This window comes from Dipodomys merriami, unplaced genomic scaffold, assembly GCF_024711535.1.
Source record: "Dipodomys merriami isolate MVZ:Mamm:240054 unplaced genomic scaffold, mDipMer1.0.p SCAF_2, whole genome shotgun sequence".
In the NCBI taxonomy this organism is placed as follows: Eukaryota; Metazoa; Chordata; class Mammalia; order Rodentia; family Heteromyidae; genus Dipodomys; species Dipodomys merriami.
The window spans coordinates 83017486-83043703 of record NW_027203381.1 but is presented as its reverse complement, the minus strand read 5'-3'; the positions used below and the strand labels follow the sequence as shown (position 1 = coordinate 83043703).

Sequence of the window (26218 nt, the reverse complement as noted above, 5' to 3'; positions counted from 1 at the left end):
ATATCCGCTCTCTACCGTCTTACCTAAGTTTTACCTCCCTCTTCATCAAGCCTTTCTACATTCCTATAGGCAAGTAACTCTGTTCTGCTCATGTTGGGTCTTCCTTTGATTATTAATATTACATATAATCATTTATATGCATTGTTACATATAATAGTATATATAACATAAGGAATATAATTATGTAATATATTACATATATTGTGTAATATATAATTACATACATTACACATAATAATCATAATTTCACAACAAATATTGCATAAGTAATTTATATGCATTGTATATGTTTTTCATTTCATTAATATTACATATAATTTAAGTGCATTTTTACTTATTTGACTTACAAGTCCTTTATTTGCCTGCTTACTTCTTAAAGGTAAGAGCTTTTTAGAACAAAAGCTGTTATTTCCACAGCATTTAATTCAAAGTCTTATACACAGTGTGGTATAATTAAGGCCCAGTGCTATGTGAGCATCAACACAGCTGTCAAGAAGGATAAGAAGAGCTCAGGTATCCACTTCCCATTGTACCCCCTCAGTTTGATTCCTTACAGACAGCCCTGTCCTTAGGACAGGGACCAGGCATAGTGGCTGCTTATTCCTGAAATGGTTTCAATTCCTGGTCAGTCTGTGGAACTATTCAGAAAAACTGATTACATTGTCCTATAAGAACCTGGGTCACCTCACCTTACTGTTCCTACAGGGTTGACTTTTCCTGGCCTCTGCTTACTCTTTTCTAAGGGCTCCCATATGATATGGGGTATCTAACGATCCCTAAAGTATCAAACTATTGCCAGCCACTGGTGGCTCACGTCTGTAATCCTAGCTTCTGAGGAGGCTGAGATCTGAGGATCACGGTTCAAAGCCAGCCCCAGCAGAAAAATCCTTGAGACTCTTATCTCCAATTAACCACTAGAAAAACCAGAAGTGGTGCTGTGGCTCAAGAGGTAGAGAGCTTCTCTTGAACTGAAGAGCGCAGGGATAGTGCCCAATCCCAGAGTTCAAATCCCATGACTGACAAAAAAAAACGTATCAAGCTATCCCTGGAGATAAGAGCAGTTGTGACTCATGAGATCATGATTTGATCTGCCTAAAGGTAGGTAACACATATTTGATCAGGAATCCTTCCTCTTTACCAAAGGAGTGAAGAGGAAATAATCAAGTACTTAATTAGCACATTGACTTGTTTGATTAATTAAGAAAAATAATAAAAGGTCTTAGTTCAAAGATGTCTTCCTAATTACATCAGAATTCCTTAAGTATCAGGATGATCTCTTCTAGGGTTTGTATTCCTCATCAACATTAGCATAGCAGGTCTTGAGATGACTAAAATCACTGAAGTCCTCAGGAAATTTCTTGTAATTAATTGACAGATGAGTCCTGGTTTATGTTTAGTCATGAAAAGTTTTGAATTATGTAACCTGAGTTATTTTGGCTGTGATCAGCAATAAGACAAACACTAACAGTTGCCAATAAAAAGGATGGAGTTATGTGTTTAAAGAAAATATTCAAGCTGGGTGCTGGTGGCTCACGCCTACAATCCTAGGTACTCAGGAGGCTGAGATCTGAGGATCTCAGCTCAAAGGCAACCCGGGCAGGAAAGTCTGTGAGACTCTTATCTCCAATAAATCACTAAGAAAACTGAAAGTGGAAAGCACCCAGGCCCATGACCAACAAAGGAAAGAAAGAAAAAGAAAGGAAGGAGGGAAGGAAGGAGGGAAGGAAGGAAGGAAGGAAGGAAGGAAGGAAGGAAGGAAGGAAGGAAGGAAGGAAGGAAGGAAGGAAGGAAGGAAGGAAGGAAGGAAGGAAGGAAGAGAAAATATTCACTAGAATCTGGGCATCAGTAGCTCATGCCTAAAATCCTAGCAACACAGAAGATGAGCTTGGAGGATTAAGGTTTGAACCCAGGCCCTGTAGAAACATCAATGAGGTTATTGCCAAAATAGCGAGTCAAATGCTGGGTGGTAGGCATGGCTCAAATAGTAGACCACCAGCCATGAACAAGAAAGACAAACAAGAACATGAGCCTGGAAGTGAAGCTGTGGCTCAGTGAGAGAGCCCTAGCCTTAAGCACAAAAGCTCAGGGACAGAGCCCAGGCCTTGAGTTCAAGCCCCATGGCAAAAAAAAAAAAAAAAAAAGATCATGAGTCCTGAGTTCAAACTTATATCTGTGTGTATGTATTCACTAGATATTAATGTGAATAAAAATAGCAAAATTAGCACATTCAAGAAGCTCCCTTTAGAAGGTAACAATATTTATATAATGATGACATGCAGCTAAGGTTTAAAATATTTTAAAACTATATTTGAAAAATTTGGTACATTTGACAAGTAACATTTAAAATTCCTGCCACCTTAATGCAATTAAACAATTAAAAGTTATCCACACAAAAAAGTTTTTATTCAGCCAGGAAAGTATGAAAAATAATTTGATTCTTCAGGTAATAGTTTAGACTCACTCTAGTAAGATTTTAAAGTCTGAAGTGAATTTTCTCTTAAAGCCACATATTTAATAAATAGTACCCCCTCTTTGTGCTGTGGAAAAGAAAGAAGCTGGCTTTCCTTATAGCAAGGGAAATCAGACAAAATTCACAAAAATAAGAAATCATGTTTCTGAAGGGCTAAAGCTGGAGGGTAGAGTTCATAGATGTTACGACTTGCATTTTAAGCTAAAACCTGAGAGACAAGGACAGAAAGAGATTCCATTCGGAGACTCTTTCCCATATTTTCTGTTCCACATTCAGATCCTACCTACAAAAACTATCTTATTATCTTCATTTCAAAGATGAGGGAATTCAGGTTTGTAGAGATGGATTCCTTGCCAAAGTTAACACAACTGATCACAAGAGAAAAAGGCCAGACATATGTTCTGTCTCTGAAGATAGAGTGAAAAAGGAAGGAAGGAAGGAAGGAAGGAAGGAAGGAAGGAAGGAAGGAAGGAAGGAAGGAAGGAAGGAAGGGAGGGAGGGAAGGAGGGAGGGAGGGAGGGAGGAAGGGAGGGAGGGAGAGAGGAATGAAGGGAGGGAGGGAGGGAGGGAGAGAGCAGAGGGAGGGAGGGAAGGAAGGGAGGGAGGGAGAGAGGGAGAGAGCAGAGGGAGGGAGGGAGGGAGGGAAGGAGGGAGGGGGAGGGATGGAGGGAGGGACAAGAGGGAGAGGGAGAACGAAAAGAAAGAAAAGAAAAGAAAGAAAGAAAGAAAGAAAGAAAGAAAGAAAGAAAGAAAGAAAGAAAGAAAGAAAGAAAGAAAGAAAGAAAGAAAGAGAAAGAAAATTGCTTTTCCATACGTACATAGAGGGTATGCATGCAATAAGACATTTTTGTATGTATTGATTTGTCTTAGTTGTTTAAAAATTTAAAGCTTAACATGATTCATTCAATTTTAAGGACTAAGTCTAATCATTAATACTAACTACCAGTTTTCCTCATAGAGTCCAGATCAATATAATAGCTCTTTTGAAGCTATTGAATCTTTTCAAGACAAGTTTTGCCTAACCTGAAGTCCTTTGAAATTGTTCACAGCAACTACAGCCCTATCTTTGCCTTTTATCACCTGGTCAGTACTTTTCTCATTTCATCAAATCAGAAGAACATACAACAGGAAATTACATCCATGTTGCTACCATATGACTTGAAAAAATTGAGGCCAGCATAAATGAGGTGATAACTTTCAGGTCAACTAAAAATCAATACACACCTATCATGACTTGAACAATCTCTACATCTCTCCGTTCAGTTTGCAAATAGTACTTTGTCATAACCAAAGCAAGAAGATATTACAGGTAGCAATTTCCAAAATTTAAATTTGCATTTCTGGATATCTCTAGGTCTCTGTTGCTTTCCTGATAAGAAACCTACAGCTTTTATAATGCATAAAACATTTACACTATCAAAGTTGTTAATTATTATAATTTTCATCAACTCATAATGCATCCATTATCATTGTGCTTTTACTCACTGTATTCCACATGATCCCAAGAAGTTCATGGGTTATAAAAATAAAGACAGTCAATGTAATGTCTGCTTCTTTTTTTCTTTTCTTTTTTTTTTTTTTTTTTTTTTTGGTTGGTCATGGGGCTTTAACTCTCGGCCTGGGTGCTGTCCCTGAGCTCTTCAGCTCAAGACTAGAGTTCTGCTGCTTGAGCCACACTGCCACTTCTGGCTTTTTCTGTTTATGTGGTGCTGAGGAATCGAACCCAGGGCCTCATGCATTCAAGGCAAGCACTCTACCACTGAGCCACCTTCTCAACCTCTGTAATGTCTGCTTCTTTTAGGAATAATAGTTACCTGAGATGAACATTTTGTTTTATTTAAAGCTCAATAAATAAAATTGGTAGAACACTGATTGATAAAATCTGAGGCTTGCAATACACAATGGGAGGTCACTCTAGATCCTTCCTGAAAGAGTGTTGAGAATCATATCTGACAATATGACTAGAAAACTTTCAGAAGGTTCCAGACCCCAACCTTCCCAGACCTGTCCCCAAATTGCATTGTAGTTCCTTATTACACTAAGAAACAAGCGACATGATGCTGCTACCATTATACCATGCTTGCTTCCATGGACAAAGCTAAAGAAGAGACCACACAGAAATCCTTCGAAAACCCAATTAATTTTCTCTAGAGCAGGGGGGGATATTTCAAAGTATATGGACATCACTGTACTCAGAAACTCTACACTGAAGCTAATTTCCTAATAAGCCATGAAACACTGTCACAGATTACTTAAACTAACTGGTACTTGTCCAATTAAGTGAACAAACTAAATTCAACAAGGTAGTATGAGACTTGTTTGTTTATATTCTAATTTGCCAAATTTCCTTTTGCTTCTGTGGGTTTACTCCTTCACTTTAATGTTAATCAACCAGGCCCCACAGAGCTCATATTTTCAGCTTTGTGTTTTCTATTCTACATTCAAGAGCATGGCCATTTATAATCTTGACAAGTAGAAGCCATTCATAAGCTACAAATGGACAGTTATAGACCGAATGAGACATTATGGAATAGGTAAAATGTCCTGACAGTTTGCTAGGATGCCACACATGTTCCATAAAAGGACAACAAACAAATAATGCACATCATTCCAGCCTCATTTCCCAACCTCAACCAAAGGTTGTATCCTGACATGAATCAACATGCTAAGTAAAGACAATCCTCCTTCCACAAAAATGGGCAAAGAGGAAAACCACCACCATAACAAAAATTCATCTATTACCTTCTCAATGAGATCTAGGCAGGATTGCAAATCCAGACCAAAGTCAATGGTGACCCAGTCAATACCTTCTTTTCTGTATTCTTCTTGCTCCAGAATAAACATGTGCTGATTGAAGAACTGTTGTAATTTTTCATTTGTAAAGTTAATGCAAAGTTGCTCAAGGCTATTCATCTTCAAAGGTAGGTGGAAGAAGAGACAAAAAATGAAATAGAGGTTTCATGACAAGAATATACAATAAAGAGAAAATTATATCATAATCATATGATGTCAAATAGATCTAACCAGTAACATTTCTCAATTAAATGTTTGTTTCCCTGAGCTGTAGCAACAAATTAAAGAGTATTACAACAAAATAATAGTATATCTGTAATTCAAATTTGCAAAAAAATCACCTCTAATTCACCTTTATTTAATACTTAGAAATTAAATTCTTAACAGCAATTGCAGTAAAAAATAATTATCACTAATTATAGCTCAGATAACTCTTATGGTTTTAGCATAATGATTCTTACCCTCGTTTTCACCATATTTTCACATGTTCCTGTCACATTTTCTTATCCCCTTGTAAGTTTACACTGAATTCACTCTTACCACATGTACTTACATCAAGGATTTCAAAACCAGTGACATCAAGAATGCCAATGAAGAACTGTCTGGACAGCTTGGTGTCTAAAACTTTGTTCATCCGTTCTACGAGCCACATAAACATTCGTTCATATACTGAGTTCGACAGGGAACCAACAGCATAGATTACCTAGAAATCATATTGAAGATATCGCTTTGTTCTGACAGCAGTGTTTAATTTAATAGTGCACATTCTCTATCAGCACATACCTTCTATTCAAATCAGGATGTATTTATTGAGCTGTGGTTCTTTGGCATTCTGCTGATTGCAATGAGGGAAAGGAAAGAAAGAAGCAAGGTAGGGAGAGAAAAAGGAATCAAGGAGAAGAGAAGAGGGTATTCAGCTCGTTTCCCAAAAAGTACAGGTGAGAGAAATCATATTCCACTTAATAAAGGGCTACATATGCTGGAAGGGGATATGGCCCTGTGCTCTGTGATCCTGTTCTACAGAATCCTGTGACTGGCATCAGTATCACCTGGGAGTTTGTGAAAACTTACTAATTCTCAGGCCTAGTCCCAGCACTGATCAGACTCTAATCTAATTGCTTCCTATTGACTTGAGCCAGCTTTAGTTAGGTTTCTGTGGCTTAACCTGTCTGTCTTCTGTCTGCCTAGCCCAATTGTACCAAAAATTCTTCTAGGTCACTATGGGGAACCTCGTTCCTTTGATATCTGATTATGTTTCTCATCCCCATAGATCAAATTCGTAACCTGCCATTAGCAAGAAATCTATTCAGCCTGAACTGGCTCTCTCCTCTTCACATTTCCTCTTCATAATCCACTATTGATCTCTTTCTGTTCTTTGTCAATAAATCCCCACTTCTCTGGTTGTTTGGAATTCAGCCCAATGTCTCTCTCTCTACTATTTCATTAGACCTGAATAGTATCTGTATTACCATTTTAACAAAGTGTCTGAATAATTCTTTCTTTATCACTATGTGCAATCAAATTTGAAAGTATTTGGTAGGGTAGATAGGAATCTTTTTTTCTTTTTCTAGTGCCATTGCTGATTTCTGATGAATTTTATAACTATAGTCAAGTGACCTTCCCTTTCTGGGAGGCAGTATCTTCATCTAAGTAATACTCTTCTTCAATGTTTGTATTATCTTGAATAGTTGTACAAAGAAGTTGTGATTTAACGAAGTAGTTTATGAAAACAGTGGGTCTTGATCAATGTCACCCCTTTCAACATTCTCAACTGATGGCTCTTTCTAGTTCTGGCTTTCACTCCTAACTAGTTCTCAATGTGGCCCTCACCTACCTGAATGGACCATGGCCTTTTGGAGCATCATTCTGACACAGGCTCTCCTGCAGTCCAAGTGAGGCTGCATATGCCTCACCCTGGGGGCTGTGACATAGGTTCTCAGCTAACTTACTGGGTAAAGTTCCAAACTAGGTGCCTGACTGATGCTGTGCAAAGGAAGATCCTGCTCCCACAACGCAAAGTGTTATGGTAGAGGCAGCCCTTCCCACAGACTCCAAGTGGGACTGAATTTCAACTACAGCCTCCCTAAGTCTGGAAACAGTGATACCCAACACAGAACATGCCAAAACAGGCCTTCACAGCCATCCTACCCAGGAGAGACAGAGTAACAAGGCCAGTTGGTGTCCAGCATGATTTAGTTGTGAGTCATTCACTCTCTGATTGTTTATTATGAGTCATTTCCACAGTAATTCATAAGCCGTATGGCATCCACTTTTTATTATTGGCATCAAGAGCACATGGTACAATAAAGTGTCAGGAATGATTTTTACCATCTGCAACACTGAGGAAATCATTCTGTCTACAGCCGTCTGTTTGAAAGCTAAAAATGCTCATAATTAACTTGCTCACCCCCCCCCCCATTTAGTTCCCTAAATACTCAAGAAGTCAGAGTGGAGAGAAGCTTTTTGGTACTTGTAGAAAGAAACTAAGGAAGAAAACCTGGAGACATAAGCAGAGGACGATGCAAAAGGAAGAGTGTTTCCTGAGTGAATTAATAAGACCATAGATCAATATACTGCTCACTAAACAATCATTCCAACCTTTTCTTCACTCTCTGTCTGTTGAAAGTGAAGGATGGACACTGAATCTATACCTCCACTTTTTAGAAGCTAAAAGGACTCATTGCTTAGTTATTTTTAAAATAACTTCACAGAAGACTAATTCCTTCAGCACTTTCGTGCAAGATAGAAAACAACAGAACAACAGACAGTAAAGAAATGGCTAAATAGTAAAAAATTTAACCAGTTTGATACAAGTACCTGTCATAAAAGCAATAAAAATATGCATATCTAAGAGTTGTTTGGGGATATCCACACCCAGAAAATTCCTAGAACAACACTTTGTAGAACACCTGATACTCATATCCAATAAATGTCAGTTCCACCTTTCATATCCCTTTCTGGTCATTATCATTTCTCATCTTCCTCTAGCATTTACTATCTATCTCCATCACTTTGAAAAATTAATCTTTCTAACAGTCACTGTTTCCTCCATGAAACAGAAACAGTAAGGTATACTAAGCTTATTATCAGAGGGAATAGGGTACTCCATGAAAACCACCTGAGACAGTATCCATAGTAGGTACTTAGTGAATACTAAGTAATGCTATTGTATCATCACTACTAATCATAACATTATATCAGCTTACTTCTAGACATGGCTATAATTCTCATGGAATCATAACATATTAATCTGAAGGATCTTACTTCTTCATAATTAGGCATAGTGGTTCTCTACTTGGGAGGAATGCTTTTGAAAATGTGAAGGGAAGACAGGTACTGGAGGCTCATGCCTGTAATCCTCAATGAAATCTGAGGATTGTAGTTCAAAGCCAGCCCAGGCAACAAAGCCTATGAGACTCTCATGTCCAGTTAACTACCAAAAAGTTATAAAACCCAGAGGTGAAGCTGTGACTCAAGTGGTAGAGTGCTAGCCTTGAGCACAAAATCTTAGGGTCAGTGCCTAGGCCCTGAGCTCAAGCCACAAGACCAGCAACCCCCCCACCCCAATATACACACAAAGACAATATGAAGGGTATTGGAGGGTATGAATATATAAAGGGTATGGGAAAAATCTACTGGCATTTAGTACCTGTGGTCCAGGCATAGCAAACATACAAGGTACAAGAGCTAGAAGTAAATTTTACAAAGAGTGTTAAAACTTCAGGAATGCTTCATCTTGTGCAATTACCATCAATAGAACATATACATCTGTATCTCTAGTAATGCCAATTGTCTTTACAGTTAGTCAAATTCCTAAGAAAGGCTTTATAGTGTACTTTCTCACTGTCTCCAGGAGGGGGAGAAAGGAAAAAGGAAAGACATAGGAAATGGGAACAAAGTTTGATTTTTGTGTGTGTGTTTTTCTGTTTTATGTTTTTTATACTGATAGTGATGCACTAGCTTGCTTCATTGGATCAGCACAGGCTGAGGAGGGCAGTAATGCAGTCCTTTACAACACAATATTAAAGAGATGAATGCTTCATTTCAGCTTTGAAATGACTGAACAACCTGTATTTGATCACAAGTGAAAGGTTTACCCATATCTGCAAAGAGAATTTTTACCTAAGGAAAACTGTCAAAATGCGTATTTCAAGATAGAAAGACTTAATTCAAAAACATTTACTACAATGTGCATAAGTAAAAATGCACTTGGAATACTTGCCACAGGAGCTCTCCTTTAGTATTACTATTGCTGACATTTTTGAAAATATGAAAGTACAATATTGGCAAATCGTGTTGCCCTTGAAATGCTACCTCACCTGTTGTATATTTTGACTTTTGGTAATGAATTCATTGCCAACTTTGATTCTAGGATAGATCAAGCCGTTCACCAGCTCAGAGGAGTTAATGCCCATGAGGAATGCAGCTTTATCAGCACCTGGTCATGAGAAAAGAAGAAAGACAAGAAGGGAAGAGGGGAAAAGAGTGCATAAGAAAGGATAATGGAGTGACGCTGTAGCTCAAGTGGTAGAGAGCTTGCCTTTAGCTGAAGAGCTGAGGGACAGCACTCAGACCCAGAGTTCAAGCCCCACAACCAACCAAAAAAAAAAAGGATAATGGTTTAAAAATCATCCTGTTGTAGGTAAATACAATATTCAGAGGACAGAAGAACACTGTGCTTATATTGACATAATAAGATAAATTATAGCTTTAAAAATGGCTGAATCCTAAATACTTAAAAGGAGGGTTCTTTTTGTAAATCATAACTACATTGAAATGTCATTTTATATCCACTCAGAATGCCTATAATCAAAAAGATACCGACAATAACAAGTTTTGGTGAGGATCTAGAGAAATTGGAGCTTTGTTTACAGTGCAGGAAAGTGGTTTGGCAACTACACAGAGGTTAAACACAGAGTTATTGTCATACCCAGCAATTTCACTCTTAGGAGAAATAAAAACATGTATTTATACAATCAATGTAACAATGTTCCTAGCATCATTATGCAGATTATTCATGAGTGGAGGAAATATCCATCAACTCATGAGTAAATAAAATGTGACATCTTCATGTAATGGCTTATTAATTCTGTCAGAAGAAAGAATGAAGAATGATGTAAGGTGTGCTATGGCTAAAACTTGAAAACATCATGCTAATGGACTAAGACACAGAAAATAACATAGGGTTTCATTTATACAAACTGTCCAAAATGAGCAAATTTAGAGAGATAAAAAGTAACTTTGTGGTATGAGAGGTTGGAGGTGAAGGGAATGAGGAATAATCACTAATAAAGTCTATAAGGTTTCATTGGGCAAGATGAAAGTTATGTGCAGGTGATGGTTGCACAACCTTGTAAATATACTAAAAGCATCTGATTACATACTTTAAAAGCATATTTTGTGTGTTGTATCTCAAACAAAAAAAAAAAAAAACTATGCCTCAAAAGAACCTATGTCTTTAAAAGAACCTTGTAGCCTTCTTAAAAATCACTATTCTGAAAGACATGGAAATTTTTATATTTATTACTGTCTTCTTTCCATTTCTACATATAGATTTTTACATGCAACAGGAAGTTCAGCCATGACATTTGATAATTAACTACCAATCTATGGAAGTCAGGTTACTTTGCCTGTTAACTATCATAAACCCTAATTTTTCCTAAGTCATTTTACTCCATAGTGCCCTCTGCTGCCCAATTGCTCTACATACACCCCATAAGCCTATTCCATGAAAGATGTAAAAAAGAATAAATGCCAGAGGAAAATGTAAGCAGTCATACATCATATTAGAGGTTAAAAAGTGACTATACCAGAAAAGAATGCTACAGGCAAAAGATTGTGAGCATATTTCAAATTGTCCATTATTTCAGGTATTGAACAAAATGAATATCACATTCATCTGGAAACTCTCTTCTGTGTCTTCTGTTTTAAATTAGTCCTGAAATACTTATATATCTGACATAGTAAATCTTCAAAATGTCTTACATAGAAGGTAATGCAGTGTTTCTTCACTCTCTGTCTCTCTCTCTGTCTCTCTCTCTCTCTCATACACACACACACACACACACACACACACACACACACACACACACACAGAAAGACAGAGACAGACAGACAGAGGGAGAGAGGGAGGGAGGGAGGGAGTTTTCTAGACCATAATTACCAAGAAGAAATAAAATATGCTTCTACCAGAAAGAATGGCATTTACCCATTCATAAGGAAATGAAAAGACTTGGAAAAAAATATTTAAGCTAAGTAAACCAGAACCAAACAAACATAGGCTGCATGGTTTCCCTCATTTGAAACAATTAGAATGTGCCTATAAAGTAAACACAATAGATAGTAAAAGACAAAAAAACATTCCATTTGGACATGATAAATTAAACAGGACTCTAAACATGCACATGGTGAGACCAAAGGAGGATATTCTTAGGAGTGGTTTGCAAGGGCTTAATGTGCTTATCAAAACAAAATGTGCTTATCAAAAATGATGCTTATCAAAACAAATTCCAAGAAATGGAATGCTCATAAAGTAAAAATCAATGTATTTTATAAATACATTCTTGCAGGTTATGTCCATAGTTTATGGTAGTTAATCTGCACTGGTAATGGTTTGGGTATTTGGTTGCTATAAATCCTTTCAAAATGCAAAGGGAAACAATTGGAAAATCAGAGAGAGCGAAAGAGGTAGACACACACACACACACACACCGAGAGAGAGAGAGAGAGAGAGAGAGAGAGAGAGAGAGAGAGAGAGAGAGAGAGAGAGAGAGAGAGAGAGAGAGAGAGAGAGAGAGAGAAGGAGGGAGGGAGGGGGAAGGGAGAGAAAGAGGAAGAGGGAGAGAGAGAGAAAGAGAGCTCAAACATGTCTGTTCTAGGTTGAGATGCAGCTGCTAAACATGCCAGGGTTAGAAACTACAACATGGATTTTTTTCAAATCGAAACTACTGGGTCAGCGTTATAGACTTTGAATTATAAGAGACTAGAAAGCATTTAAATCCATGTGAAAAGAGTTAAAAGAGAAGAAGAAATAAAAATGTACCTGGCCAATATGAATGAAGACAAATAGTAATTGACCAAATGAAAAATGAACAATTCTATAGCATTTGTCCAGGCCAAAAAATAAAAATAAAAAATGGAGAAGCACTTGATTATTTTTTAAGTTTAGAAGCATTCTGATGGATCACACAGTTTATAACAATCCTAAAGAATAACTTCCTGAGTCAAGACAGGTTTTATGCATTCTTTTTCCACTATTAGGTTTAATCCTTTTAATCAATTTTCATACAAAAGCAAACCCAAACTCTCTGTATCTCACTTTAAGTTTTGAGAGAAGTAGTACCAATGTCACAGATGATTTCTTACCTACTCTAGAGAGCACTGAACATTTAGACAGAACTGATATACTTTCAATTTATAGTGAAGACTTACATTATAATCACTTTTTTGTTGTTGGTGGTTGTGAGGCCTGAACTCTGGGCCTGGGCACTGTCCCTCAGCTCTTCAGCTCAAGGCTAGTGCTCTATCACTTGAGCCACAGTGTCACTCTCGGCTTTTTCTGCTTATGTGGTGCTGAGGAATCGAACCCAGGGCCTCATGCATGCAAGACAATCACTCTCCCACTAAGCCACCTTCATTACATATTTACTTTAGTTTTTTTCTTGAGGTTATGAGAAAATAATAGTTGTCATGTGCCAAGAAAGAAACTTACTTCATTTTTCCTAAATGTTAAAAAGTCCTACAACAAAGGTATAAAAAAAAGTCATGTAAATCAATACATGAATGTCAATCTGTGTTACTAATGCTACTGTAAACTTAGTACTGTCTGTACAAACATTTTCATGGTGTTACCAGAGTGGCTTTATGAGATTCCCACAAAAAAAAAATCAATTCCCTCAAGATCTTGTGAATGAACATATTGATTTTAATTAGGGCTTCACCATAGATCTTAATTAAGCAGCATGATCTTATATGGGAGAGGTAACATTTAGTTAGAGCAGTAGTTCTCAAACACTGTGTCTCAGAATAGTCTGAAGAGTAAAGAAGAGACCTTCAAGTAAACTCACTAAAACAGATTAGGATTTGACACTCTCCAGACATATCAGGTTACCCAGGTGATTCTAACATACAGAAAAGCATGAAACAAAACTTTCTCTTTTTCTTTTTCTTTTTCTTTTTTTTTTTCCATTTGTGGTGCTTGAACTCTGGGCCTGGTGGGCCCTGTCCCTCAGCTCTTCAGCTCAAGGCTAGTGCTCTACCACTTCAGCCACAGCACCACTTCCGGTTTTCTTGGTGGTTAATTGGAGATAAGAGTCTCACGGACTTTCCTGCCCAGGCTGGCTTTCAACCGTGATCCTCAGATTTCAGCCTCGTGAATAGCTAGCATTACAGGCGTGAGCCACCAGTGCCTGGCTGAAACAAGTCTTTTTATTACAGTGTTCTTATGCCTTTCTTCCTCTCATCCCTATCCTCCCCAGCAATACTGGGATTTGAATTCAGGGCCTCATATTTGCTTGGCTTTGCTTGCACACCTGGTACTCTACCCATAAAATGAACTGGAAATGAAAGGTGGAAATATACTATTCTGTTTGCTTCAGGTATCTAGATTAGTCAAATTGAGAAAATCTGAAAAGTAGAAAATACACAAAGAATATTTATTTTTCTACTCAGGAGGTAGAGATCTGGAGGATCACAATTGAAAGCCAGGACTAGGTAGAAAAGTCCCCAAGATTCCACTCCAAACCAAAATAACCAGCAAAAAGTCAGGCTGGAGATATGGCTTAAGTACCAGGCATTAGCAAGCAAGCTAAGTGAGCCCAAGGTCTCTGAGTTCCAGGCAAAATAATTTTAAAAAGAATAAATAATATGTATATTATATATATGGGGAAAACAACAGGAAAAAGTTTCATCCTAATGAGTTTACATTGCCTTTGAAATTCCAAGGGTGTTTGTTCACACCTCCAGTATGATACTCATCACACCCAATGATAATTTTTTCCCATCTCTTGCTTTCCTCAACAGGGCATGTGCTAAAGGCAGACAGACTATGTTTTCATCAAACTTGCTTTTCAACCAAGTGAAAATCACTGTTCTTGTCAATTATTAACTGAGATGTGTTTCTTATTGTGAAGAGCAACAGGTGGAGACCACATTGACTAACTTCTACGTTTTTAAAAAAACAAGAGATCAGATTAACTGCAAAAAAAAAAAAAAAAAAAAAAGCCAGGGACTTTTTTTTTTAACAGAATAGTAAGCCATGTCTGCAAATTCTTACTTTCTGTGCCATCTGCTTCCAGTTGCTCTTCTCTGGGTTTCTGTTTAAATTTCATGTTTCCCAAATGCATGATGGCTCCAATGAGCTTATAGAGTGCACACTTCTCATCAGGAAGAAAGCCCAAGCTGTCCATGGCTTGCTGTAGAAGGAGAAACAGATGACTATGTCTTCTTTTGCCTACTGTTAGCACTAAGTCCCCGCCCACTTACTGTGTGCCACATATATGAAGTATCCTTCACTAAAGTGGAGACTGGCAGGAATAAGAGTTTGCACTATATAGACCACAGAGTGAGAGCACTTGGTTACCACTTGGTCACCAGTAGTCTGCTTATCCTTTTAAAAGAGAACCATGAACCATGTGGTCCCATGGCCAGTGGTGTCAGAGCTTGCTTTCAATACCCTGCTTCTAATTCTTCTCCTTTCCAGCAACAGATCCCTAATTGGCTCTATGAGGTCAACTACTTTGCCTTTTATGGTTATGGCAGACAACATCTGCTGAAGGAGTTGTTCCTGTGATCCCATAGGATCCCCTGATTTTATTCCAAGCATGTGCAATTCCAAATCTGCTAAGAGGAAGTGCTTAAGTTAAACCATGTCACCATAGAATCACTTCCATAACACAGGCATTCCCATACACCTCAGGAGAGTGGCAATGCATGCAACCGTTCTGTGGATTGTCTTAGAATACATATCATATTCATATACAATTAAAAATGCGTACTCTACTTAGTTATTTCAGTTTTAAGAATTGAGCCTGATACACAGAAATAATATTTACCTACAAAGATATCCGCAGGAGTGAAAGGAACTGAAGTATTTAAACTAACAAAAGGAAAATGACACAGTAAGCCATAAGACAAATGTCTGATAAAATACTGAATATCTGCTTAAAAGTTTTGTGAAAAGTTTGTAATAATAGAATTTTTTAAAAATGGTAGGTCAAATAACATATGTGGTATTCTATAAATTTTTTTATCCATCCAAAGTAAAATAAGTTTATTTAGTAAAAAAGGAAAAAGTCACTACTTGGACATTATTATAGGTAATTGCTGATTGTTTAATATATACCTTTATAATAATATGTAATATACAATTATGTAAATTTACCTATTATGTCTATTTGAGTTGTTTTTCTTTTATTGTGAAAATACTGTACAGAGGGGTTACTTCTATGAATTTTTAAAATAACAACATCACAATAACCACACAGAGGAACCATAAATAAATTAAAAACATAAAGATTGTAGAAATAGACTGGGAAGGTGGCTTAGTGGTAAAGTGCTTGCCTAGCCCTGGGTTTGATTCCTCAGTATCACATAAACAGAAAAAGCCAGAAGTGGTGCAGTAGTTCAAGTGGTAAAGTGCTAGCCTTTAGCAAAAGAAGCTCAGAGACAGTGCGCAGGGCCCTGAGGTTAAGCCCCAGTACTGGCAAAAAAACAAAGGAATAAAAAAGATTGTAGAAGTAAACACTAAACAAAGAATTTGCCATTGTGTTGAAATTTCTTTCTCCTTTTCTATGATTCCAAAAGAACTCTGACAATTCATACTTTTACAGTACAAGTCAATTTTGGACGAAAGCAGACTTCTACCACTAGAGGGAGCAAAGTCATTTTTCAAGTCCTTTAAGAACAAAGCTTTAGGATGCTTTCTTGAACCAATTTATGGTCATCACCAGACTTTGATTTGACAGCTAACAAGCCTTACTTCTGTAGCCAGCATTTGCTCAGCATCATCCCTGCTCTCCAAAGCAGCTACCCCACAGGAACAAATGTGAAAGTCAGAGGTATTCGCTGACACCAGGAGCATGTCTACAGTGGAAAACAATCATTAAACATCATTAGAGAAATGTACAAAGCCTGAGAAAACAATTGACCAATGTTCACAGTTTACTTCACAGCTTATAACATACTTGTAAACAAGCCAAAGTAAAATCCAAACCTGTAAATCAACGTTTGCTTTCCATTGACTTGTCAGTCAGGTGGTAATGCCTCTCAAGAGAAGACCAGGCTGACCAAATCCAAAAGCAAATTCAACTGCCACAACATGAATTGGGGGTGGAGGGGTGGGAGGGGGGAGAGGAAGTAGAGAGAAGACAAAGGAAACCCAAAACCAAACAAAATATCACAACACAAATAAGCCTATAATGTATGTTATCAAAACTTGGATGAGGGCCAAAAGACAAAAAAAGAAAGGGGGGGGGAAGGAAGGGAAGAAAAAGAAAAACTTTTGTGAAATTAAAAGTAGATCAGACCTGATCAGACCTGAGCTTCAAAGGCAGCCTGACCCTGGTGGCAATACCTAATAAGCATTAGGAGTATAACCTATCATATCACATTCTCCCACTTCAGAGTCTGGGTCTGTCTTTCCAGGGATCCACAAATCAGCAACTCTAAGACTCCTGATGTGATTCACTTCATCAGGAAACATAATGCAGACTGGACCCAAGGTAGGCTGTCAAGGTAGGCATATCAACAATGGACTAAGCAGAATTCATTAACTTCCTATTGCCCATTTATTCCCAGAAAAATGTTTTTATGCTAGTCTTTTTTACTGTTTACTCCTCATTTAAAATGAATTATCTGCTATGTTGAAAAGCAAATCTCAGAACAGAAAGAATTAGGCTTACATGAATGTGTACATCAACTTTATTTGGTAAGAAGCTACGTGTCCTCACCAGTTGAATCAGTAAACAAAACTGTTGCATATTCATACAATCCCCAAAGTATGAATTCCAGAATAAAAGAATCTCACCATAATTATGCACACTGAAATCAGCCAAACCAAAAGAATGCACAAAGTATGAGTCTATATTATAAAATTATAGAAAACATGCTGGATGTCAGTGGCTCACACCTATAAATCCTAGCTACTCAGGAGGCTGACATCTGAGGATCACGGTTCAAAGCCAGCCCAGACAGGAAAGTCCATGAGACTCTTATCTCCAATACACCACCAGAAAACAGGAAATGGAGTTGTGGCTCAAGTGGTAGAGCTCCATCCTTGAGCTGAAGGGCTGAGAGACAGTGCCCAGGCCCAGAGTTCAAGCCCCATGACCACCAACAACAACAACAGAAAATACAACCTAAACTAAAATGACAAAATGAATATTAGCAATGGCTTTGCAGACAATGAGGACAAGATGGAGGAATCACAAAAGATTCAAAGGAAACGTTTTGACTGTGTGCATTCTTTTGATTGTGGTAATGGCTTCTCACATATACTCATATTCCAACACCAATTGTCAGTTCAAAAGTATGTCATTGATTTTATGTCAGTCATCCTTCAATAAAGCTCAAGCAATGGCAAACATAATACATTTAATTTTATTTTAAATGATTTTATTTACTCGTTAATTGAAAAATAATCTTCATATTTACACAACATGATGTTTTGATATGGATAGATGCATAAAAAATGTACCTGGTATTTCTTAAGGCATATATGTGCAAAATGACTTAACCCTTACACACACATCTTTTGTGTGGACAGAATATTTAAAAACCTGCAGAGCACTGATGGCTCACACCTATTGTTGTAAGGTAAGAAAACAGAGAAGCCACATTTTGAGAGGTCAAATCTTGGAGTCTTTATTAAAAGGCTGGCAACTGCATGCTGGACTCCTGTCTCAAAGACCAGCAGCCAGCAAATATACTTCACACTGTTAGGAAAATAAGCCATGAAGTCCAGAGAGGAAAGAAAGAACAAAAACAATACCAACAAACCAATTCTAAATTGGGATGCCATGGTGACCAGATAAGAGACAGGAGACAGGAGATAGGACACAAATAAGGACACAAGTGGCATGGAGTAATGGTGCCAGACCTGGTCCAGGTCTAAATAGGGTCAGGCAGGGGCCAGGGTCACAGGAAACTCCCAGTCCCAGGCACTGAACTGACAGGTTTAGTAACCTATCAATCCAAGTATCCAACCCTGTCTCCAGGGTTTCAGGTATGCCCATCACCCGGGAGGCGGGGAAGGGAGGGCTTCATCTCCCCCACCATGAAGACAAGATGCCAGACCCTACCATCCACCATGTGGCCAAGATTGCGAGGGCCAGACCTGAATTCCCTATTTCAGAACTACTCAGGAAGCAGAAATAAGTTAGTAGAACCCCATCTCAAACAATAACTGATGTGGTGGTCGTGTGCCTATCATCCCAACCATAGTAAGAAACATAAGTAGGAGGGTTGCTGTCCAATCCAGCCTGGGCAAAAAGCAAGACACTGTCTCAAGAATAACTAGAGAAACATGGGCTGTAATTATAGTTCAAGTGGTAAAGCACTGGACTAGCAAAGCCCACTACCACCACCATTTTAAAAAAATAAAACATTCTCTTACACTAAAATTCATTGCTTAACTCTGGCTCCAATGCAACTCATTGCTTAATTTTTTCAGCTTTTTCCATGAGTGGACTTCTACTCTGTGATTTTTCCATGTCCAATATTTTTTCTAGTACAGACAAATAGAGTTAGTTAGGAGACCTAAGCATGATCTTCATTTTGTAAGATGTTCTATCCTATTGCAATCCTCAGAATATTGTGAAACTCTTCTTTTACAAGCATGGATGGAAATGATAACTATTTTTTTTCTTTTTTCTGATTCTAGGGCTTGATCTCAGAGTCTGGGCACTGCCCCTGAGCTTCTTTGGCTTAAGGCTAGCACTCTACTATCTGAACCACAGTGCTGTTTCCAGCTTTTTCTGAGTAGTTTACTGAAGATAAGTCTCACAGACTTTTCTGCTTAGGCTGGCTTCAAACTGGGATCCTCAGATCTCAGACTACTGAGTAGCTAGGATTACAGGTGTGAGTCTCCAGCACCTAATCATTTAAAAAAATGTTTCCCAATGATATTAGAAGCTAAAAAAGAATAGCTTGACAATACCCATCTTATACCACCAGATGTCACCAATTGCACAATAATCAATTTTGAGCAACCCTAAAATATCAGCAAGATGAATCAATTCAGGATATGCCTGAATTTTCAGAGCAGTGCACTATAAAATGTCTCCCAAATATTTGAGGTAACCTAAATATTTGTGGTTTCTAAATTAGGATCTTTATATAAGATGTCCTGCACAGCATAACAGACCATGTCAAGAATTTTAAGATTTATAGGGAACCAGTGGCTCATCCCCATAAAGCTTGGTTTTCTGGAGGCAGACATCAGGAATATCTCAATTCCTTAAACCCAGCCTGGAGAAATAAAGTTCAAAAGATTCATCCCATGGTAATATGCACCTACACTTCCACCTACTTGGGAGGATGAAATCAGGAAAATTGCCTTTCTAGGTTGGACAAATGGGATTGCATGAAGTTGCAGAGCTTCTGCATGGCAAAGGACATAGCTAGCAAGATCAATAGAAAGCCCACAGATTGGGAGAAGATCTTCACTAGCCATACAATGGACAAGGGTCTCATATCTAAAATATACTTGGAACTCAAAAAATTAAATCCCCCAACAACAAATCCTCAAAGAAACAACTGCCCAATAAATAAGTGGGCTAAAGACTTGAAGAGAAACTTTTCTGAAGAAGAAAGAAGGATGGCCAATAGACACATGAAGAAATGCTCAACCTCCCTAGCCATAAAAGAAATGCAAATCAAAACAACATTGAGATGCGACCTCACCCCAGTTAGCATGGCTATAATCAAGAACTCTAACAACAACAGATGCTGGAGGGGATGTGGACAGAAGGGAACCTTACTTCATTGTTGGTGGGAATGTAAACTTGTTCAACCACTTTGGAAAGCAGTATGGAGGTTTCTGAAAAGACTTCACATAGAGCTCCCCTATGACCCAGCAATCCCACTTTTGGGTATTTACCCAAATGTTTACAAACAAGACCACACTAAAGCTAGCAGCACAACTATGTTTATTGCAGCATTATTTACCATAGCTAAGATATGGAACCAACCCAGATGCCCCTCAGTAGATGAATGGATCAAGAAAATGTGGTATATATACACAATGGAATTCTATGCCTCCATCAGAAAGAATGACATTGCCCCATTTGTTAGGAAATGGAAAAACTTGGAAAAAATTATATTAAGTGAAGTAAGCCAAGCCCAAAGAAACATAGGTCCCATGGTTTCCCTTATTTGTAATATCCAGTATATGTATGAGTCAAGCAGAAAAGGTCAGATAATGTGATGTTAGGAAAATGAACCCTTAGATATGTATTTAAATGTTTTTTTTCTTTCATCAATTTGTTTCTAACTCATTTATAAGATTATTTCTTTGTTGCTTTGTATGTCCCTCCCCCACAGTATAACCCCTGCTTTCACTATATTTGATGTTGGTATAACTTGTGGAGGAGATGGGGAAAAACAAGTCGTTTAAGGATACAGGAGGACCCGTTGCAACTATGAGAAGTACAAGTTGTCATGTCGAAAACGAACTTTACAACTTTGGTGCGTGGAGGGGGGATGGGGGGGCGGAGATTGGGGGGGCGGGGGAGGGGGAGGCTGGGAAGGGATGTGAAGGGTAAACAAAGGAGGAGGCTGCAATGCTTGATAAGAAATGTACTCATTATCTTGCCCATGTAATTGTAACCCCTCTGTACAGTATGTTCACAAAAAATTAAAATTAAAATAAAAAAGACATTGTCAGAGAAAACTAAAAAAAAAAGAAAGAAAGAAAATTGCCTTTCTAGGACAGCCAAGGCAAAGAAAGTTTACAAAACTTCATCACAACAGAGCACTCTTAATAAACAGACTTAAATAAGAGACGATTGTACAGGCTTGCCTAGGCATCAAATGAGACCTTGTCTCTAAATAAATATATAAACCAGAGCAAAAAGGCCTAGAGGTCTGGCTCAAGTTGTAGAGTGCCCACCTAGCAAGCACAAAGCCTTGTATTCAAATCCCAGTAACTCCACAAAAAATGATAAGACTGTTTATCATTAAATAACAAATGCACTAGTATGTGTAATAATGCATTACTAACAGAAGGAGAAAACCTATTCCAGGTTTAGCTGGAAAAAATAGTCATTGCTTACACATCATTAATACACCTGTGGCTTTAAATAACTGTCTAATTTGTAGATTCCTACTTTTGATGAAAGCACTTAGAAGTTAAAGTCTAGGTGGTCAAAATACCACCATATTGAATTTAAATTACCCAATCATTTGCTAGTCTGTATCTGACACCCCAGCCCATACCCACTCCCATGGCAGGTAACATTAGTCTTCTCAGTGGGTTACCTCAAATGCAATTTAATCAGCTTTGCGTTGTGCCCTCCCAGTGATTTTATATCACACAGCTCTTTGTGCCAAGGCCTGGCAGTACAATATGATCTGACATCTGCCTAATTCTATCTATCCTGTCCCTCCACTGTATCACCAACAATGGCCATTTGCTATTCCAAGATCTAACAAAATACATTTAGCCAAGAGATATACTAAAATAGCATTTTGTAGACCCTGATCTTTTCTCTCTTTTGTTCTAGAATAACACTCAGTTCTAGAACCTTTTACATACCATGAAGTTCTTTTCTTCCAGCTATAATTTGATAGAATATGTGGTAGTTCCTTTCACCTGGCTGCTGGTATGTCACCCGAGATTTTTCAAGCAAATCTGGATGGAAAAATGAATACAGATTCAGACTTAGTTAGAAACTTAGTTAGAAAACTTAGAAGAAAAAGGATCAGACAATGCATCGCTACTCACAGATCTCGATGTCTGCAGATAAAAGCATGCCTCTGGCATCAAAGTGCAGCCTGGTGAATTTTCCCTAGGTGGATGCAGAACACAGTCTCCTATTCAAACTTTCCAAATAGGTGTAATGGTTTCACTGTACACATAACACATGACTACTTTCCCAAAAGATTGAAAAATGAGATACAACATAGGTTTGAGACAAGATGGCACCTGTTAATGCATAGAGGGAGCTAGATTGGATGTTAGAACTAGTCATGATCCTGAGATCTATGCCCATATCTGCCTTCTGCAAACTGTATACTCTATAACATATGTGTTTACACTATAAAATCTCTCTGGATCTCAACAATTTTGTCTAAAAATGAACATCTACTCAGCAGACTCCTATATTCATTCACTGAGGATCTGTTGCTATCCAGGAAATCTGCTAGACACTGGAGGTAGCATAGAAGAAAACTCAGGCATGGTCCCCATCCTCATGAAGTATATATTGTACAGGGTAAGTGGCTTTTGTGACAACTCTCAGACAGGAACATCTGGAATGTTTGGAAATCAAAAGGAAAGCAACTGTTTTGCAGCCTAGCAAGTAAGGTAAAAATGAAGCCTAAAAGTAAGTACAGAAGATAAATAAGCATCGTATCATGAAAGTCCTGTAGAACACAGGGAAAAGCAGGCTTCAGCTCATGAGTGTTCAAGAGACGTCAGGAGGTTCAGAGAAAAGGGGTAATGTGATGTCACACACCCCTAGGTATAAACAGTCAATGGTACTCCTTGTCCACTTCTCGACACAAAGCCATAGGGCAAAATTTAGCAGGACAGAAAGTCTGCCAGAGATGTCCAGGCACTGTTTAAGTCTGTTTAGTGACAGCTGGGGGGAAGGATGAGAACATTGGAGTCAACATCCAAGCAGAAGGCAACCTGGCAGATGTTGGCCTATGCAAGGAAATTGCTAGGGAAGGACAGCAGCCTAGAAGGTGAAAAAGTGTGACTGCACACACACAGAATGAACTAGTAAGTCAAAATCTGGAAGAAAGAATGCAGAGGTAATCCTCACAGCTCCAGACAGTGAAGCACAAGGATCATGAATTCTGGAACAGCCTGGATTACACTGTAAGTCCAGTGCTAACATGGGCTACATAGTCAAACTCTGTCTCAAGAACAAACAACAATGAAAAAACAAAAGAATAAGGAAGCATACCAAAGATTTTTTAAAAGAGGAGAAAGGAGCAGGGTTAAATATAATAGAGGGTATGAACTTACTCAAAATACACTATTACACATATTTAATTTTTTTACAGGAGCACCCCCACACTAGCAATGAATCCTAAATTTTAAAAATTAAAAATAAGTAAGAAGAAATCGAAACAAAAATTAACTCTTACAGAAAAATAAAAAAAATTCTTAAAAATTAAACACCTTAAACTACTAAAAAGAAAAGTAAAGTAAGACCATGGGAACTACAGTACACACACATAGCAGTGTGTATAAATATGCACTAATGCACAGCCATGTAAAATGTACATGCACATACACATAATGTTGATAGAAAACATTTCACCTGAATTATTGGATACCATTTTATGTCTTCCTTTCTTTTCTTTTCTTTTTTCTTTCTTTTTTTTTTTGTTCTTGTTTTTTTTTTGATCATGGGGCTTGAACTCAGGGCCTGGGCACTGTCATTGAGTTCTTTTGCTCAAGGCTAGGACCCTACCACTTTGAGCCAAAACAGATTTGCCACTTCCAATTTTTTGGTGGTGAATTGTAGATAAAAGTCTCAAAAAGTATACCACCTGGCTAGATTTGAACCTCCTCCTCATATCTCAACCTTCTGAGTAGCTAGGATTACAGGCTTAAGCCACTGGCACCCAACTTCCCCTTTTCTTTCTTCTCACTCCCTCCCTCCCTTCCTCCCTTGCTTCCTGCCTTCCTTTCTTCCATTCGGAATTCTGTTTACTTTCTCCTTTGCTTCTATCTTTCAAACTTTATTCTTAGCCCGTTTCAATCACCTTGTTTCCTTCTTCTTTATCTCTCATCCTACTTGTTCTTTCCTTTCTTCTTTTTAAATTATTTTGTTTTTTTCTCTTAAAATGTCTTTTACTCTCTTCATACTTTCATTTTTTCTATTTTGCTTCTTTCATCTTACTGCCCTTCATATTTGATCATAACATGCTTGATTCTGCATTAAGAAAAAAATCTAACAGCTATTTTATCAGCCAGTATTAGCAGCTGAGGTCACAAGGCCAACATTGAAGATATGAGTGAGGATGGAACAGCTCTCGGGCTTTGGATGGAAACTAGGCAGATCAGCATAAGGATATCATTTAATTATGCCCAGAGACACAGACTTTAAGACTTCTGCAGATTTCTCTATAAATTATATAGTGGCCTCTTGACACTCATTCTGGGCACAGAATGGATTTGGGCCTTCTAGTTATCAAAAGCTATTCAAAAAATACTTTTCTCAATAAAAAAAAAATCCCTAGTGAAATAGGGAAAGAGAGAGGCCATCAGCAAGAGTGGGAAGAATAATTGTAATAAGAAAATGGGAAATACCTACTAACTTGACTTATGAAAATGATAGGAAATTATGTGAAAGTATTTCAAATCTGCAAAGTATAATAAGATATAAAGCATTAATTTGTTTATATAATTTGTTAGGTGGGCTGGGAGGGAAAGAAATTGGAAACCGTTAGGATAAAAACATTCTTCCTGAAATTAATCACATAGAAGTATCTAATATAGTATCTATAGATGTCTCAAAGGTAGTTGATTTTAAAAAATGTTTTTGAGAAGTCCAACAATAGAATGTAAACAAAGACTTCCTTTGACATTCTAGAATCATTGTGTGTACTAGCTCTAAGGCTCGAACTCAGGGCCTAGAGACTGTTCCTGAGCTTTTGTGCTAGTGTTCTATCAGTTGAGCCACAGCTCTACTTTGAATTTTTTTTGGTGTTTAATTGGCGATAAGCATCTTATGGACTTTCCTGCCAGAGCTGGCTTTGAACATGATCCTCAGATCTTAGCCTTCTGAGTAGCTTAAGATTATAGGCATGAGCCACCAGCACCTTGCTGACATTATAAATTTTTTTCCATATCTATGTGTTCAGATATAAATTTTAGCATTGCTTGATAATAAAAGACTGAAAAAGTTAAAATTAAAGATTTTGATATTATGATAAATCAAGTTACTTACAAAACGAGAGGAGTTATCATTTCTCAGAGTTTGGGCATTTCCAAATGCTTCCAAGATAGGATTCACTTGTGTGATTTGATCTTCTAAAGTCCCCTGAAATTCATGAAAAATAAATACAGCTGATTTTTACCTGAATTCCATCCTGTGAAGCCCTCAATTCCATCCTCATTTTTCCTTCAATAAGCAGTACCCCAAAGCTGCTTTCAAATATTATTTTGGAATTAAAGTTCAGAAAATCAAATGGATGAGAGACTGATTCTCCTGCAAATATATAGAAAAGTTATTTATTTTGTAATTAATTCATTACTAATTGATTGAAAAGAAAATGGTTGTTTTACAAAATAAACATCAGATAGATAATGCTATATTTCTTTCTTCCCATGAAATTCTTATACCAAGAAACTTCTACCAGGACTCTTGGCTTCATTAAGTTACATTTTTCCATCTACTAAAATTCCTAAGTAATCTAGACAGTCACAACAAGCAGTGACTTTAATACATTTATCAAAATGAAATTATACACAATTAGAGCTATGAGACCAAAAGGTTGTCATCTCAGAATGAGACAGAATGATGAGCAACTAACTAACAGCCACATTAAATCATGATTGTAGTTTTCCATTTATCCTCCAACATTGCTTTATGGTGATAATTATATAGTATATGGTGTTTAACCATATCTATTTATCCATCTGTCTATCTATCTTCTCTATATATGTATACATACAAATGTAATTAGCCTTGTAAATAATTTGGGCCTGCTTTAAGCAGTAAAAGTGCTACGTGAGCAAAGATTCCCACAGAAGTACTATGTATCATAAGACTGAGT

General features: G+C 37.6%; 1 protein-coding gene across 1 annotated transcript in view; it reads right to left on the bottom strand.

Annotated features, from left to right (window-relative positions):
* Myh15 (myosin heavy chain 15) overlaps nucleotides 1-26218 on the bottom strand; it is a 112979-nt gene that overhangs the window by 78310 nt on the left and 8451 nt on the right. The window contains exons 7-14 of the mRNA XM_070028726.1: nucleotides 25390-25482; nucleotides 22206-22269; nucleotides 22017-22112; nucleotides 16242-16345; nucleotides 14538-14676; nucleotides 9583-9701; nucleotides 5817-5966; nucleotides 5213-5383 (exon numbers count right to left, since the gene is read on the bottom strand). Coding sequence (XP_069884827.1) covers nucleotides 5213-5383; nucleotides 5817-5966; nucleotides 9583-9701; nucleotides 14538-14676; nucleotides 16242-16345; nucleotides 22017-22112; nucleotides 22206-22269; nucleotides 25390-25482 — 936 coding nt within the window. The remainder of the gene's footprint in view (nucleotides 1-5212; nucleotides 5384-5816; nucleotides 5967-9582; nucleotides 9702-14537; nucleotides 14677-16241; nucleotides 16346-22016; nucleotides 22113-22205; nucleotides 22270-25389; nucleotides 25483-26218) is intronic.